The sequence below is a fragment of the Notolepis coatsorum genome, assembly GCF_963971535.1.
Source record: "Notolepis coatsorum genome assembly, chromosome: 14".
Classification (NCBI taxonomy): Eukaryota; Metazoa; Chordata; class Actinopteri; order Aulopiformes; family Paralepididae; genus Notolepis; species Notolepis coatsorum.
The window spans coordinates 105,906,081-105,924,611 of record NC_140178.1 but is presented as its reverse complement, the minus strand read 5'-3'; the positions used below and the strand labels follow the sequence as shown (position 1 = coordinate 105,924,611).

Sequence of the window (18,531 nt, the reverse complement as noted above, 5' to 3'; positions counted from 1 at the left end):
TGATGTACTACGACGTCCGCAAGCCTGTCACACTCACGTGCGACGCTTCCCAGTATGGCCTAGGCGCGGCGTGTCTACAGGACAATGTCCCAGTCGCTTATGCATCCCGCACCTTGACGGAGACGGAGAGGCGATACGCACAGATCGAGAAGGAGCTTCTCGCAGTAGTGTTCGCGTGCTCCAAGTTTAATGACTACGTATACGGAAAGCACATCCTAATCGAAACAGATCATCAACCGCTGGTCACCATCCTGTCAAAGCCCCTACACACGGCTCCAGCCAGACTGCAGCGTATGATGCTTAGACTCCAAAGGTACGATTTTGAGCTGAGGTACAAGAAGGGGAAGGACATGTATCTCGCGGACACGTTGTCACGTGCTCCCAGACAAACCACAGACCGGCTTAGTGGTGAAAAGACGGACTTTGAGGTCATGGCAGTGAGACACATTTCCTCATCACGTCTGAACGAGCTCAAGGAACACACAGAAAGGGACCCAACCCTGCAGAAAATATGCAACATCATCAACCGTGATGGCCTGCGAGGGAGTCGACGCTGCCGGCAGGGGCTCGCCAATACTTTGCATTCAGAGATGAGCTCACAATCGACGATGGCGTCATCATGAAGGGCTCAAGAGCCGTCATTCCCAAATCACTGCAAATGGACTACATCACAATCCTGCACAGAGGCCACCCTGGCACAGAGTCGACCAAGCGCAGGGCGAGGGACATTGTGTTTTGGCCTGCCATGGCGAAGGATATCGAGGAGAAAACGGCATCATGCCACGTCTGCAACAGCACAAAACAACACCAACAAAGGGAGCCACTCAAGCTGCATCCCATTCCAGACTTACCGTGGTCAACCGTGGCGACCGACATCTTCGAGTGGAATGGACGTCACCACCTAGTGCTGGTCGACTCATACTCAGGTTGGTTCGAGGTGGACCTGCTGCGTGACATCACATCCAACACAGTGATAACAAAACTGAAAAGACACTTCGCTGTGCATGGAGCCCCACACAAAGTAATATCGGACAACGGGGCCCAGTACACAAGCCAGCGCTTCAAGGAGTTCGCCTCGGCCTGGGATTTCGACCATGTGACCAGTAGCCCGGAGTTCCCGCAGGCGAATGGACTAGCAGAGAGGGCTGTGCGCAGCGCAAAGCAACTCATGGAGAGGTCCAGACGGGACGGAACAGACGTCTTCCTAAATCTGCTCAACCTCCGTAACGTTCCACGTGACCAGTCACTTGGGTCACCGGCTGAGCGGCTCATGTCAAGACAGACACGTACCACCCTACCCATCTGTAAGACACTACTGGTTCCTAAGGCGAAGGACAACAAGATGATCAAAGCACAGCTCGAGAAGAAACGCAGCATTCAGAAGTCGTGCTATGACAGATCAAGCAGGCCCCTCCAGCCACTGGCCCAGGGACATGTAGTGAGGTTACAGACTCCACGTGGATTCGACCGGATGGGCACAATCAAGAGCATCTGTAAGGAACCAAGGTCCTACGTCGTGGAGTCAGAAGGAGGAGAGTACAGAAGGAATCGGAGACACCTTCTTCCCGTCTCGGAACCGGAACCGCCACAGGGTGACCTCAGCGACCCCTGCGACCCCGATATCACTCTCCAACCTCCGACTGGCCAACCCGAAGGCAACAGTCACCCTGTCACCGAGAAGGCAGACGCTCAACAACACGCCCAGATACAAGAGACTGTTCAAAAGACTAACCCGCACACTCAGTCTCCGTACATCTCATGGGCAGGCCGCGTCTGCAGGCCAAACAGCAGATATATGTAGTGGTTGTCACAAGGACTGTAAAAAAAAAAAAAAAAAAAAAAAAAAAGGAGTAATGATGTTCATACTATACACCTGTTGTGTATTACCACTTGAAGCACAGTTAACCTGTGGTTTGTTCAAATAGCCACATGCTAGATATTAATAGTAATCACTTCATGGCGTAATTTGTTATAGCCTACTAGCCTGTAGAGCATTGTTAGTATTTACATTAGAGCACAACTTAAGAGGAAGGATGTAGAGCATTGTGCTAGTCTGATACACAAGCTTGAGACGTGACGGCCCCCGTACTACTCTGACGTCACTCAGGAAGTAAACACCGGTCAGGCTAGCAGCATATAGCACTGATCTGTAACGTATCGTCCCTGTAAGATACTTGTATTAAATACCCATCTACGCCCACCTGCCTACCTCTCGTTATTTCTACCTCCTTACACTACACATCATTATGGTCCTTAACCCTTTCATTGCCGCACTACCAAACTGTTAACCCTTTCACTGCGACAAGACAGCAGGTTAACCCTTTACTATCACACTACAGACGGTTAACCCTCTGTAGTGTGGTAGTAAAGGGTTAACCTTCTGTAGTGTGGTAGTGAAAGGGTTAAAGGGGAGATGAAGCATAGCGATATAAACATAGTCATAGCATCAAATTAGTATTTAGATAAACCACAGAAAAAAATCACGTTATAAAAATAAGGCGTTTCTAAGAAAAAACTATTTGTAATGTCCATTTATGTAGCATTTATGAATATGTGTGCCGCCATTTTGTTGCTGACGTCACGGTGTTGGTTTGGTGTATACACTGCTGGTTAGCTGCATAGTAAACATGGACTGTCGGGTCAGTCAAATGTTGCCTACCAAACAACGGGACCGCGGTGGTTCTTTTTGTATTGCTCCTGGCTGTTCAAACTAATTGTACCGTGTGAAAGAGAGAGGAAAGTTGGTTAATTTCCACAAACTACCAGTTAAAATAACAGTGTTGTTGGCACCTTGGCTCAGACTGGCTGCACTCAGGCGGCGCGATCAGCCTGTTGGACAGGGAATGAAGATCTGCAGCGAACACTTCATTGCCTCGGATTATGTTGTTGGGGGTGGGAGGTTTGTCCAGAAGACCACTAATCAGCTGAAGCCTGATGCGGTTCCCTCGGTCTTCGACAGACAGACCGGTGCAGGCAGTTCAGCGTCGGGAGCATCTAGCCTGCTGGCTACCTAGCTCCACTTCAACCAGCCGAGCGTCGGGAGCTCCAGCAGCTTGTCGATGTGCTAATAGCCTCAGCAAGCTAACGTTAGCTGGCTCCAGCAGCTTGTCGATGTGCTGGAGCCTCGGCAAGCTAACGTTAGCTGGCTCCAGCAGCTTGTAGATGTGCTGGAGCCTCGGCAAGCTAACGGTAGCTGGCTCCAGCAGCTTGTCGATGTGCTGGAGCCTCGGCAAGCTAACGTTAGCTGGCTCCAGCAGCTTGTAGATGTGCTGGAGCCTCGGCAAGCTAACGGTAGCTGGCTCCAGCAGCTTGTCGATGTGCTGGAGCCTCGGCAAGCTAACGGTAGCTGGCTCCAGCAGCTTGTCGATGTGCTGGAGCCTCGGCAAGCGCGTGCTCCAGCAGCTTGTCGATGTGCTGGAGCCAACAGGCTGATCGCGCCGCCTGAGTGCAGCCAGCCTGAGCCAACGTGCCAACAACACTGGTAGTTTGTGGAAATTAACCAACTTTCCTCTCTCTTTCACACGGTAAAATTAGTTTGAACAGCCAGGAGCAATACAAAAAGAACCACCGCGGTCCCGTTGTTTTGTAGGCAACATTTTATTTACTGACTGACCCGACAATCCATGTTCACTATACGCAGCTAACCAGCAGTGTATACACCAAACCAACACCGTGACGTCAGAAAACAGGGAAATTATATTTGATTTTTCAGACAAATAAGCAGGATTTCACATTTTATTATAGGACCCTGTCTTACACAAGGTACACAACAAACAAACTAGGATCACATTGTTCAATGCTTCATCTCCCCTTTAAGGGTCCCTCGAGTTTGCTCTGAACAGGGTAATGCTTTATTTACTCATGTCTGTGTGTACACTGTAAACAAGATTCAAGATTCAAGAGGTTTATTCATCACATACATACACAAGACATATAGTGAAACAAAGGTGGCCATGCCCGCTTTGATTGTGCCAAAAATACAAGTAATAATAGAATAAAATAGATAATAAAATAGACATGATAAAAGTACTAAGATAAAATACAATACAATGCTAAGCTTAGGTAATGAGTCCTATGTACACTACTTATACAATATACAGTTGTGACCTTTTCTTATGGGTTTAAAGTGACCCGTGGTGTGTTTGTGTGAGAGAGTGCAGAATGTGTGGTGTGTGTGTGTGTGTGTGTGTGTGTGTGTGTGTTCATGTGTGCTTCTGTAAACGAGGGAAACCTCAGTTGCCTTTCGAGTTCAAATAAAGATTTGAACATTTTATATTTATTTTTCATATCTTCTTGAAGATTCTAGCCCTTCTAAGCAACACGCTGCTTTCTAAGGACAAAGTTATCTTTGTGTCCCGGTTTGACCCCTTGAAACTAGAAATGTCACAGAGAATGAACACATGGGAACTCAAAACCTCGGCCCCCTGCAGACTGGGGACAGAGCCAGTGCCGTTTGTTTGTGTGCAGGCTATCTATTCCAGATGTCCCGTCGTTCTCTCCTCTCTGTAAATGTGAAAACCTTTCTTACAGGAAAGCGAAGTCGATTCGCCATGCCCGGATCACCGAGTGGGCACACCTTGCAGATGCCCCGGGGCCCATCGGTGGGGGGCCTGGACCCCCGAAGGGCCTCGAGAACCTCGGGATTCTTGTGTATATAAATGGTAAAAATGGTAAATGGTGCATTTATATAGTGTTTTTAATCCAAAGTGATTTACACTTTCGTCCCTCACATTCACCACATTCACACACTGATGGCGGAGGCAACAATACAAGGTGCCAATCTGCACATCAGGAGAAATTAGGGGTTTAAGTCTCTTGCTCAAGGACACTTCGACACACCTACCTGGGAGGAGTCAAACCAGGAACCTTCCAACTACCAGAAGACTGCCAAACGATCGCTCTACCTCCTGAGCCACTGTTGCCGGATATCAATAGCAACATTTCCCTTATCGAAATTGGAACATGTGCCAATGCCAACAATGGTTTTAATTGAAAGGGGCTCTGGCATACTGTTGACGGTACATTCCACTACTACACTACCAAATGGTTAACCCTTTCACTGCGACAATACAGAAGGTTAACCCTTTCACTGCCGCACAACAAAGGGTTAACCCTTTCACTACCACACTACAGACGGTTAACCGTCTGTAGTGTGGTAGTGAAAGGTTAACCGTCTGTAGTGTGGTAGTGAAAGGGTTAACCTTCTGTAGTGTGGTAGTGAAAGGTTAACCGTCTGTAGTGTGGTAGTGAAAGGGTTAACCTTCTGTAGTGTGGTAGTGAAAGGTTAACCTTCTGTAGTGTGGTAGTGAAAGGTTAACCTTCTGTAGTGTGGTAGTGAAAGGGTTAACATTCTGTAGTGTGGTAGTGAAAGGTTAACCTTTTGTAGTGTGGTAGTGAAAGGGTTAACATTCTGTAGTGTGGTAGTGAAAGGGTTAACCATCTGTAGTGTGGTAGTGAAAGGGTTAATCATCTGTAGTGTGGTAGTGAAAGGGTTAACCTTCTGTAGTGTGGTAGTGAAAGGTTAACCTTCTGTAGTGTGGTTGTGGTAGTGAAACGGTTAACCTTCTGTAGTGTGGTAGTGAAAGGTTAACCTTTTGTAGTGTGGTATTGAAATGGTTAACATTCTGTAGTGTGGTAGTGAAAGGGTTAACCATCTGTAGTGTGGTAGTGAAAGGGTTAACCTTCTGTAGTGTGGTAGTGAAAGGTTAACCTTCTGTAGTGTGGTAGTGAAAGGTTAACCTTCTGTAGTGTGGTAGTGAAAGGTTAACCGTCTGTAGTGTGGTAGTGAAAGGTTAACCTTCTGTAGTGTGGTAGTGAAAGGGTTAACCTTCTGTAGTGTGGTAGTGAAACGGTTAACCTTCTGTAGTGTGGTAGTGAAAGGTTAACCTTCTGTAGTGTGGTAGTGACAGGTTAACCTTCTGTAGTGTGGTAGTGAAAGGTTAACCTTCTGTAGTGTGGTAGTGAAAGGTTAACCTTCTGTAGTGTGGTAGTGAAAGGTTAACCTTCTGTAGTGTGGTAGTGAAAGGTTAACCTTCTGTAGTGTGGTAAGTAAGTAAGTAAGTAAGTAAGTATTTATAAAGCACCTTTCATACATGTCATGTAGCTCAAAGTGCTGTACACAATTATAGGCATATATAACGATAAAAGCAATAAAGTCATAGTGATCAGTTAAGATCAATGTTAAAAAAATAATAATAATAATAATAATAATAGTAACGTAAAAATGAAAATAACGTAAAAACAGTCATTTGCTTACCAGTTTGGGAGAACAGGTCCGCACAAACATTTCCGCTCAGTGGCAACCGGAAATGCACTAAACCAATGCACTTGTATGGTAGGTAGCAATGTTTAGGTCTTATAATGCTAGTGTAGTTACGTTTTTATCAGTGGTCATAGTTGGGTCCATAGTGCTTTACCAAGTCCCACGGATCCATCAGTGGCCGTGTATTGTGTGCGTATGTACCCGTTCGCTCATGTGGTCAGTGGCCAGAGTTGGGTCCACAGGACTTATCCAAGTCCCATGGACCCATCAGTGGCCGCGTCTTGTGGTAGAAAGAAAGAAAAAGAAAAACGCATAAAGAAAACAGTCTAAAGTTTGAAAGTTTGGGAGGTCCGCAAAAACACGCCTTCAGCTCAGAAGCTGAGGTGTGTCAAAAACTTTTGAAAAACTGGAGGCGTGTCTCCTATTGTACCCATCCTTCATCTAAGAAGTTTGAAAGTTTGGGAGGTCCGCAGAAACACGCCTTCAGCTCAGAAGCTGAGGCGTGTCAAAAACTTTTGAAAAACTGGAGGCGTGTCTCCTATTGTACCCATTCCTTCATCTAAAAAGTTTGAAAGTTTGGGAGGTCCGCAAAAACACGCCTTCAGCTCAGAAGCTGAGGTGTGTCAAAAACGTTTGAAAAACTGGAGGCGTGTCTCCTATTGTACCCATTCCTTCATCTAAAAAGTTTGAAAGTTTGGGAGGTCCGCAAAAACACTCCTTCAGCTCAGAAGCTGAGGCGTGTCAAAAACTTTTGAAAAACTGGAGGCGTGTCTCCTATGTACCCGTTCCTTCATCTAAAAAGTTGGGTCCACAAGGCTTATCCTAGCCTCATGGATCCATCAGGTTTTTCCAAGCCATAACTATTTGTAAGCTAGACTGTATAGGTACGTTTTTAATTTTCCTTTAAAAATGTGTATAGAGCTGGCGTTTCTGATGTGTGTTGGTAGTGTGTTCCATAGTTTTGGGGCATAGTTGGCAAATGCCATACTTCCTATCCTTTTTTGGTTTCTGGGCGTGTCTAGTAAACCTGTAGTGGATGACCGTAGCGTTCTTGAGGGCAGATAACTAACTAGGGAATTTGCTATGTATTTTGGGCCTTGCTCATTAAGAGCTTTATATGTTAGGAAAAGGACCTTAAAATCAATTCTATGAGTTATTGGAAGCCAGTGCAGAGTGGCCAGGACTGGAGTGATATGTTCTCTTCTCCTTGTATGAGTTAGTAATCGAGCTGCAGAGTTTTGGATAAGCTGAAGCTTCCCAATGGTTGCTTTGGGAAGACCAGTGAACAGTGCATTACAATAGTCAAGCCGACTTGATACAAAAGCATGAATAAGTTTCTCTGCATCCTTTTTATTTACGAAAGGTCTTACTTTCGCTATGTTTCTTAGGTGGAAGAATGACGTTTTCATGGCCTTATTTATATGAGACTTAAAGGTCAGGTCTGAGTCCAAGATGACACCTAGGCTTGTAACCTCAGTCTTTACATAGGATGACAGACTCCCCAGGTTTTTACAAAGCACTTCCCTTTTCGCTTTTGGGCCGATCAATAGGATTTCGGTCTTGCTTTCGTTTAATTTTAGGAAGTTATTGTTCATCCACTTGTTTATTGCTAACAGACAATTTGTAATGGACTGTATGGCTGTAGTGTTATTTGGTTCTGCGGAGATATATAGTTGTGTATCATCAGCATAACTATGGAAGCATACATTGTGGTCTCGAATGATGTCCCCGAGGGGCAGCATATATAGTGAGAAGAGTAATGGACCAAGGCAGCTTCCTTGTGCGACTCCAAAATTGCTGTTATGTTCCTCGGATACATTGTCTCCAAGCTTAACATAGAACCTTCTTCCCTTAATGTATGTTATGAGCCAATTTAGTACATGATCGGAAAAGCCAACCAGTCTTTCTAGACGACTGATCAAGATATTATGGTCAATCGTATCGAACGCTGCACTAAGGTCCAATAGGACAAGAATTGAGACTTTGCCAGCATCGGAGTTTAGCCTGAGGTCGCTAACTATTTTGGTAAGGGCAGTTTCAGTGCTGTGATTTGTTCTGAAACCTGATTGTAGTTCATCCATGATGTTATTATCTTTGAGAAAGGAGTTTATTTGTACTGAGACTATCTTTTCTAATATCTTGCTGATAAATGGAAGGTTCGATATTGGCCTATAGCTTTTTAGTTCGTTTACATCTAAGTTTGTTTTCTTTAGTAGTGGTTTTACTACAGCTGTTTTAAATGCATCTGGAAAAGTGCCTGTTTGAAGAGACATATTTATGATTTCAAGGACATGATTTGAGACACTATCAAACACCCGCTTGAGAAATGCTGTTGGTATAGGATCGAGGCAGGAGGTGGCGGAATTACATTCAGAGACAATCTTACAGAGGTCAGGTAATGTAATACATGTGAATTCCCCCATAGTTATCTCAGGTGGGGTTTCACTCATAGCCAGATCCATATCAGCGGTAATGCTTGCTCTAATCAATGATATTTTTTCATTAAAGAAAACTGCGAACTCTTCACATTTTGTGGCTGATTGCTGCGGTATATGGGGGGGTGGTATGTTAATCAGCCGGTCAATGGTGGAAAAAAGTACCCTCGAGTTACCCATATTTTCTGAGATCATTTTGGAAAAATATTCCTTTCTCGCAAGTTGTATTGCCTTATTGTATGCGCCCATGGCGTCTTTGTATAAATTAAAGTGAGCTGTGAGTTTGAGTTTCCTCCATTTTCGCTCGGCTATCCTACATTTTCTCTTGTTATCTTTAACATTGGTTTTATTTAGCCATGGAGAGATTCTATCAGTTTTTACCTTTTTAACCTTTAGAGGGGCAACAGTATCTAACACGGTTGACAAGGTGTTGTGGAAGTTTTGCACTTGCTGATTTAAGGAGGATTTACTGCATTGGTCGTATGATTTCATCATACTAGAGAATTTTGCTTCAGCTCTAGCGTCCAGAAGCCTTCTGTGAACTAGGAATTCGCTTCTGGTCTTATGTAATATTAGGCTTGTACCATAGAACACACAATAATGGTCAGAAATTGGAATTTGTTTTACTGATATATTCTCAATGTTTAGCCCTGTTGTTATTAGTAGGTCCAGAGTGTTGCCATGTTGGTGGGTGGCCTCGTGAACATGTTGGTAGTGAAAGGTTAACCTTCTGTAGTGTGGTAGTGAAAGGTTAACCTTCTGTAGTGTGGTAGTGAAAGGTTAACCTTCTGTAGTGTGGTAGTGAAAGGTTAACCTTCTGTAGTGTGGTAGTGAAAGGTTAACCTTCTGTACTGTGGTAGTGAAAGGTTAACCTTCTGTAGTGTGGTAGTGAAAGGTTAACCTTCTGTAGTGTGGTAGTGAAAGGTTAACCGTCTGTAGTGTGGTAGTGAAAGGTTAACCTTCTGTAGTGTGGTAGTGAAACGGTTAACCTTCTGTAGTGTGGTAGTGAAAGGGTTAACCTTCTGTAGTGTGGTAGTGAAAGGGTTAACCTTCTGTAGTGTGGTAGTGAAACGGTTAACCTTCTGTAGTGTGGTAGTGAAAGGTTAACCTTCTGTAGTGTGGTAGTGAAAGGTTAACCTTCTGTAGTGTGGTAGTGAAAGGTTAACCTTCTGTAGTGTGGTAGTGAAAGGTTAACCTTCTGTAGTGTGGTAGTGAAAGGTTAACCTTCTGTAGTGTGGTAGTGAAAGGGTAACCTTCTGTAGTGTGGTAGTGAAAGGGTCAACCTTCTGTAGTATGGTAGTGAAACGGTTAACCTTCTGTAGTGTGGTAGTGAAAGGGTTAACCTTCTGTAGTGTGGTAGTGAAAGGGTTAACCGTCTGTAGTGTGGTAGTGAAACGGTTAACCTTCTGTAGTGTGGTAGTGAAAGGTTAACCTTCTGTAGTGTGGTAGTGAAAGGGTTAACCTTCTGTAGTGTGGTAGTGAAAGGTTAACCTTCTGTAGTGTGGTAGTGAAACGGTTAACCTTCTGTAGTGTGGTAGTGAAAGGTTAACCTTCTGTAGTGTGGTAGTGACAGGTTAACCTTCTGTAGTGTGGTAGTGAAAGGTTAACCTTCTGTAGTGTGGTAGTGAAAGGTTAACCTTCTGTAGTGTGGTAGTGAAAGGTTAACCTTCTGTAGTGTGGTAGTGAAAGGTTAACCTTCTGTAGTGTGGTAGTGAAAGGTTAACCTTCTGTAGTGTGGTAGTGAAAGGTTAACCTTCTGTAGTGTGGTAGTGAAAGGTTAACCTTCTGTACTGTGGTAGTGAAAGGTTAACCTTCTGTAGTGTGGTAGTGAAAGGTTAATCGTCTGTAGTGTGGTAGTGAAAGGTTAACCTTCTGTAGTGTGGTAGTGAAAGGTTAACCGTCTGTAGTGTGGTAGTGAAAGGTTAACCGTCTGTAGTGTGGTAGTGAAACGGTTAACCGTCTGTAGTGTGGTAGTGAAACGGTTAACCTTCTGTAGTGTGGTAGTGAAAGGGTCAACCTTCTGTAGTGTGGTAGTGAAACGGTTAACCTTCTGTAGTGTGGTAGTGAAAGGTTAACCGTCTGTAGTGTGGTAGTGAAACGGTTAACCTTCTGTAGTGTGGTAGTGAAAGGTTAACCGTCTGTAGTGTGGTAGTGAAACGGTTAACCCTTTGTTGTGCGGCAGTGAAAGGGTTAACCTTCTGTATTGTCGCAGTGAAAGGGTTAACCCTTTGTTGTGCGGCAGTGAAAGGGTCAACCTTCTGTAGTGTGGTAGTGAAAAGGTTAACCGTCTGTAGTGTGGTAGTGAAACGGTTAACCTTCTGTAGTGTGGTAGTGAAAGGTTAACCGTCTGTAGTGTGATAGTGAAAGGTTAACCGTCTGTAGTGTGGTAGTGAAACGGTTAACCGTCTGTAGTGTGGTAGTGAAAGGTTAACCTTCTGTAGTGTGGGAGTGAAAGGGTTAACCTTCTGTAGTGTGGTAGTGAAACGGTTAACCTTCTGTAGTGTGGTAGTGAAAGGGTCAAAGACATCTGGAGATCCATCTAGAGATCAGACTCAAGAACGACAGTAAATAAACATAGATTCTGACCAGCGGCAGGCTGTAGGTCCCTACAGTAGGTGTGGTTGTTCTGTGTAGAAGGGCGTTGGGACAGGCGTGCACCGTGACTCATGTTGAGCCAGGGAGGGCTCTACCAAGTGCCTTCACACAGTTCAGAAGTACACAGCCGGTTCAGAAGTTCAGGATGCATGATATACACTGCCTGTGTGGACTGGATGGCCCGCAGGCCTTTTGTCTTTCATAGTCCAGGCGGCACCAGCTCACTGATGCACTGATCTCTGCCGGAGCCGTGTCGCACACGCCAACGCTACAGTAGAGGGCACGGTGTGGGCAGAGAGTTTCAGTGGCCGGCAGATCCATGTGGACATCGGACCCTGGCGGAGTGCGTCCGTGCGGTGCGTCTCTGGTTTAACCCTTTCACTACCACACTACAGAAGGTTAACCCTTTCACTACCACACCACAGACGCTCTGTGGTGTGGTAGTGAAAGGGTTGACCATTTGTCGTGTGGCAGTGAAAGGGTTAACCTTCTGTATCGTCGCAGTGGAGAGGGTTAACCATTTTGTAGCGTGGTAGTGAAAGGGTTAACGAGTCAGAGGCCTGAGTCATGACAATACCCCACAAACTTAAATGAAAATTATTCCAGTTGTTTTGCGGCTTTGATGTCAATAAAGATGGGAGAGTAGCAGAACTGGTAAATGGTGCATTTATATAGCAGCTTTTATCCAAAGCGCTTTACCATTTTTGTTCCTCACATTTTTACCCATTCACACACCGGACGGCGGAGGCAACCATGCAAGGTGCCGACCTGCACATCGAGAGCAATTAGGGGGTTAAGTGTAAGTGTAAGTGTCTTGCTCAAGGACACATCAACTTGCTGCCCCGTGAGGAGCTGGAATCGAACCGGGAACCTTCCGACTAACAGACGACCGCTTTACCTCCTGAGCCACGGTGGCGTCGTAATCTAAGCGGGCGGCCTGTGCGCATGTGTGGCCAATGCGAAGGATGACCTGCTACACCGGAGTGGAGGATTCTTAAGTTTCTCCCTCAAAGTACAGAGGAACCATGGTGCTTAATCTACCCCTCTCTGATTGCATGACCCGTGGCTGCATATAAATAGCCTCATTAGCATGAATACAGTCATCTGGGTTCTTAATCCTCTGTGTCTATTCTCCGAGACGGCGGCGTTCAAGAGCTCAATTCGGAGGGAAGTTTCCCCCCGTTCTCAGAGAGGGTGCCGTTCGCAACCAGCAGCAGGGTTGTTATCATCGTGCATCAAGGCGTTGGAATGGGAGCTCAACAACAACAGGCATGGATGCCTTCGCAAGAAGGATGAGTTCTGCTCTCGGGGAACACACGGTTCCTCATCGATTAGCCCCTCATTCCACAGATTCCACAGAGGGCCTTGGCGCTTCTGGGAATTTGAATGAGAGGAAATCGCAAGGGAATGAAATCAAGCGTGTGTGTGTGTGTGTTTGGTTTGAACAGGTCCTGTCGGGCACATTCTTACACTTGAACCCTTTTTCTTACAAGCTCAGTCAAACAACCAGATCGGGGTGTTGTTGAGCAAGGTGGTGTACACAGCCCATAGATCTGCTTGGCAGGCAGGCATCTTTATCACCCTCGCCCTCAACTGTCACCTTCCTCCGCGGGGAACTGTGTCATAAAAGAGCACATAGACGGACTGACTGGGTCAAGTGTTAAGCTGCGTCACACAGTAAATGTTGCCACAGTAAAGGGGCCCTGTGTAGCAGGAACCAGAGTTACATGTGTTTCAGGCTGTTATTATATAATAATGTTACAATTATAATAATAATAATAATAATAATAATAATGTGTTTACGTTTATTCAACCAGGTTAGTCCCCTTGAGATCAAGAATCTCTTTGCAAAGGGAGACCTGGTCGATTTTATTACTGGAAGAAGACATGAAAATGACAACAACAACAACAACAACAACAACAACAACAACAACAACAACAACAACAACAACAACAACCAAATGTAGCCTCAAACTCAAGATGGGATACAGTGAGTAATGGGGAGGTACATTGCATATTAATTTAATATAAACACTTAAGCCAGATACAAAAAATGTACCTTTATTTAACCAGGCAGGTCAATTAACAACAAATTCGTATTTTACAACGACGGCCTGGCGAGAGGACACAAGGGCCTCTCGAAGGGTAACAGGGAAAGAGAATATATAAGATCAAATAGAAAAGAGACAGACGATACATGCATCAAAGTGCTCGAAGAAAACCCCTTGTTAAATTGTGATGGAAAACGTTCTACTCTCTCTCTCATCCGGCGACCTGAACGGGTTAAAGGTGAAAGGGTCTGACCAGCGCTTAATCCCCACGGGCACGGAGACATCCCTTGTTGCTGCTGGAACAGGTTATCTCGCCCTCTGGTATGATGCACAACATGTCCTGCGGGGAGGAGAGCGCTACGAGAGCCAAAAGATGCCTCCAACTATTTGGCCTTTGCCTCTATGATCTGATAAAAAGAAAAACAGGAGGATGAAAGTAGGAATAGAGCATTTCTCTCCCCTCTGACAAGACGGAGAAACACATGAATCACAAGTGTATCGCAGAGGTTCATCGGTGCAAACGGCGATGTGAGGTGTCCCCTGCTGGGTGGGATCCGAGACCCGTTAGATATCAAAGATAACCTCGACAAAACAAATGAGTAGATAATGTTTGTGTGAAAGACTTTTCTGAGAATATAGCCTGAGCGTTCTGGACAGAACAGGGCCTAGCCGCCGCTGGAGCAGGTGCACTGACGTCACGGTGGGGGAGGACAGGAGAGAGCGAAGATTGGAGCATTATTTATCAACTACAGATTGACTGAAAAAAGCAAAGCAGAAATAAGATGTTGTGTAAACAAGGTTTAGGTGGTGAGGTAAGGTGGTGATAACATCTGTTCCAGTTGGTTTACTTTGATTTTATTTGATTTATTTGACATTCAGTTAAAAAAAAAAAACACGTGACATGTAATCTCAAGCGAGACGTCAAGGATAGGCACAATAACGTCATGGACTTATTTGCATTGTGGTCCTTCGTCTCAAGACATATAAAACAATACAACAAATAGCATCGGTACAAAATATTTCTTCGGCTTTCACATTTTCAAAGAGCCACGTTTTGACCTTTTTCTTAAAAAGGTGCCGGCTGCTTGTACTCTTTATAACGGCAAAGGCAACATATTCCAGTTTGTCGCTTCACCAAAACCTAAAATGAACATGTATCCATGTTGGTTTTGAACCTAGGCGAGCACAGATCAGCAACACTGGCTCTTGTGAGGTGAGAACGAGTGTCACCACTCCTCTCCGAGAGTAATCATCGAGATACTCGGGAGCCCTGCTGTAATAGATGTTATTATGGACCATATATAGTTTAGATACATTAAGTATTAAGTATAAAAATGGCGGAGTTAAAATTGTAAATTGTATAGTAGTGTACATAGGAACCAGTTTCTCAGGAGCTTAGCATGTCTTTTTTTTATCATGCACATCTTGTGTCTTACCCATTTAAATTTTTTTTCTATGCCTATTTTTATTATTGTATTTTGCACAATCGATGCGGGCATGACCACCCGCATTTCACTGTATGTCCTGGTATGTATGTGACAAATAAACCTCTTGATTCTTGATTCTTGAGCTGCAGTCAGGGCCGGACTGGGAAAATAATTCATACCGGGAGATATAGCGCGAAATATAGCCCCTCAAAGTATGAGCTCACTGACTGAAATGTCCAACAAAAAGCATCAATTGTCAAATAATATTGATCACATTAACTAGACTAGATGTTTTTGAGGAAATTAGAAAGGGAACAACAACTTAACCCTTGTGTCTGATCAGATTCTTATTTTGTTTGATAACTTTGCAGTTTGCAGTGATTATGTTTGTAGCCAATGTGGCAAATGTGTGTAATCTTTGAATTATCTTTGAATTATTTTGACTTTCTCTTTCATAAATTGTTTATTCAACTTCAGCCCCAATCATAACCACCACATATTGTTTTTTGTAATGTCAGATTTAACAACTCCTTTCAGAAAAGTGTGTGTGCCATCTGCCATTCCATTCGCCGCCTCTGCTGTCAATCAGTTGTATCGCCTGGTCCCGCCTCCACCAATCACAAGCCAGCACGGCTCCATTGTGTGTGTGTGATCCGGTGGAGGGAGAGAAGTCAGATAGTTCTCCAACTCTGTCGCAGACAGTGAAATCCTGGTTGTTCCCCACCCATCTAGGTTATCTAACTATCGCGCCTCACCGCCGCCACACCTAGAAACAATGGCATGAAAAAAAAAAAAAAAAAAAAAAAAATTATAATAAAAAAAAAATATATATATATATTTTTTTTTTATAGTTTTTTTTTTTTTTTTTTTGTGCAGGCCAGGCCACCGGGAAAACTCCCGGTGCTCCCGATGGCCAGTCCGGGCCTGGCTGCAGTTGTATACCGACCTACCTTCCAGAGGGAGCCAGCCCAACTGCTGGAAGTGCTGTTTACCAACATGGTCTAGCCCCAACGCTACCCTGACTAGCTTATTCTGAGAGACCTGTCATTTATCTTTTAGACCTTTGTTCTTTGGTCTTAGAACTTGACAGGGGGCGTGACAGTCTTGCTGTGTGCAGACGCATTAACCCTTTCACTACTACACTACCAAAAGGTTAACCCTTTCACTGTGACACTACAGAGTGGTAGTGAAAGGGTTAATGCAAGGAATGATGGCAAGGTCTTTTGAGTTTGAAGTTATTTGATTGATTGATTGAAAACTTTATTAACAGATTGCAGAATGGGTACAATACAGTACAGCTCAATACACACAATTGTTAAGGGGATGCAGACCAGAGAAAGACTTTCGTCTTGTTTACATCAGGGTCCCCCATTTTCAATTCATCTGGACATTTATGACATACATGACATACAGATAGTCAGTGCTACATCTATACATTTATGACATACCAGATTTGCAAATACAGTACTGTTTGAAGTAGTCTCTTGTCGCCATCGAGTAATTTCCTTGTCCCAAAGCAATGTGGGTAAACACATGTGACAAGAGCAGCCAGGAAGTACACAGTTCCTTTACTTAAGTAAAAGTAGAAATACCCAGATAAATGAGTACTCTGGTAAAAGTAAAAGTCCTCCATTCAAATTCTACTTAAGTAAAAGTAGAGAAGTATTTGCTATTGAATGTACTTAAGTATCTAAAGTAAAAGTAGACATCATACATGAGGTTTTGTGTATTCCAGTGCTTGGGAGCATTCAAGCCTCGATCCATTGACCTCTACAGGTCATGTTAAAGTGGTATGTGGTCCAGTTATGCTGCTCTGATTATGTCCTCTTGAAGTTGACAGGCATCAAACATTTTACCATGTTTTTCTAGCTAAATCTTTCTCTTCAAAGTAACTAGTAACTGATGGGTTCAGATAAATGTAGTGGAGTAAAAAGTACAATATTTCCTTTGAAATGTAGTGGAGTAAAAGTATAAAGTTCCCTAAAATGAAAATACTCACATCAAGTACAAGTAGCTTGAAATTGTACGTAAGTACAGTACTTGAGTAGAAATACTTAGTTGCTTTCCACTACTACTTTCCACCATGCACTGCCTACCAAACTATGAGAATCAACCACCGTCAGAATGTCAAACATAGAACAGGGAAGGACACTCGAGTCTAGTAATACACTGCTACGATTTCATTAAACCGGTGTATATTTGACTCTATAACAGTATATTTAACACTGTGTTTCAGATACTGTACAGCGGTATCTGTACAAGTTCAAGTTCAGGTTTTGATTTATTTTGTCACATATAAAGTACATGTACATTACAGTGAAATGCTTGGTTCTGTATGAGCCCCCTGAGATTGTGCTTCATAAGTTACAGTACATTTTTTTTTTAAAGAATAAAGACCAAACACTATACAAAATATACAATATACAAACTAAAGTACAAAATGCAAAAAATAAATGCTAAAATGTGGTAGAGATGTAGTGCAAATCAGTAGAGAAACGGTGTGGTAGTGTACCTGATGAGTATGGCCACACCGACGTCGTCACAGTTCTGGTAGACTTTAGCCCAGGTGTCCTGGATGGTGTCCCTCTCGCCGTCGGTCAGGGGGTCTGGACGATCCAGGCGCTCTGCCTCTCCCTCTCCCTCTCCCTGCATGCTGTCCATCCAGGAAACAGAGCGGCGCGGAGCACGTGTGCTGAAGAAAGGGGGTGATAATAAGAGGCGCTTCCCCCCTCCACACCTACTCCCCGGAAACAAGAACACCCCCTCCTCTCTCTCTCTCTCTCTCTCTCTCTCTCTCTCTCTGTGTTGTTGTAGCTCTGCTTTCTCTGTCTGTTCCTCTGGTCAGGGAAGTGTGATTTATTCTTGGTTTCCAGTGAGCCCCTCCGCTCTCCTCCTCACCTCTGACTCTCTGCTGAGTGAGTGAGTGAGTGAGAGAGTGAGAGTGAGTGAGTGAAGAACAGAAGAGGAAAGAGGAGTGAGGAGGAGCCTCTGTCTTCTCTCCTCTACACTCTCCCTACTCCCTCTTTCTCTCTCTGCCTACTTTCTCTCTCTCTCCCTACTCCCTCTCTTCTCTCTCTCTCTGCCTACGTTCTCTCTCTCTCCCTCCTCTCTCCCTACTCCCTCTTTCTCTCCCTCCTCTCTCCCTACTCCTTCTCTCCCTACTCCCTCTCTCTCCCTCCTATCTCCCTCCTCTCTCCATACTCTCTATTTCTCTCTCCCTTCCTCCTCTCTTCCTCCCCCCTCTCTCTCTCTCTCTCTCTCTCTCTCTCTCTCTCTCTCTCTCTCTCTCTCTCTCTCTCTCTCTCTCTCTCTCTCTCTCTCTCTCTCTCTCTCTCTCTCTCTCTCTCTCCCTACTCCCTCTTTCTCTCTGCCTACATTCTCTCCCTACTCTCTATTTCTCTCTCCCTTCCTCCTCTCTTCCTCCCTCTCTCTCTCTCTCTCTCTCTCTCTCTCTCTCTCTCTCTCTCTCTCTCTCTCTCTCTCTCTCTCTCTCTCTCTCTCTCTCTCTCTCTCTCTGCCCACCCCATTAATGCATTAATGTATGACATGATAAAAAAAATAAGGACGAAAATTCTAAAAAGATAACGAGAGAATAGAACAGAATAGAATGTGTGAGCTTGAATACCAGAAAACAGATAAAAGCAGATGTTCTGACCTCGTCCGGACCCACTCATCTCAGACCAGCTGGGAGATTACAGTAACATGTAATGCGTTGCATTGAATTCAGCTCGCAAAGCCATATGGACGCACGTGTAAAGAAA

At 44.4% G+C, this 18,531-nt stretch overlaps 1 protein-coding gene across 1 annotated transcript in view; it reads right to left on the bottom strand.

Annotated features, from left to right (window-relative positions):
- LOC311240152 (cytoglobin-1-like) overlaps window positions 1-17,781 on the bottom strand; it is a 58,166-nt gene extending 40,385 nt beyond the window's left edge. The window contains exon 1 of the mRNA XM_084328696.1: window positions 17,283-17,781. Within this exon, the coding sequence (XP_084184822.1) occupies window positions 17,283-17,431 (149 nt within the window). The 5' untranslated portion in view covers window positions 17,432-17,781. The remainder of the gene's footprint in view (window positions 1-17,282) is intronic.
- Between the last annotated feature and the right edge of the window lie 750 nt (window positions 17,782-18,531).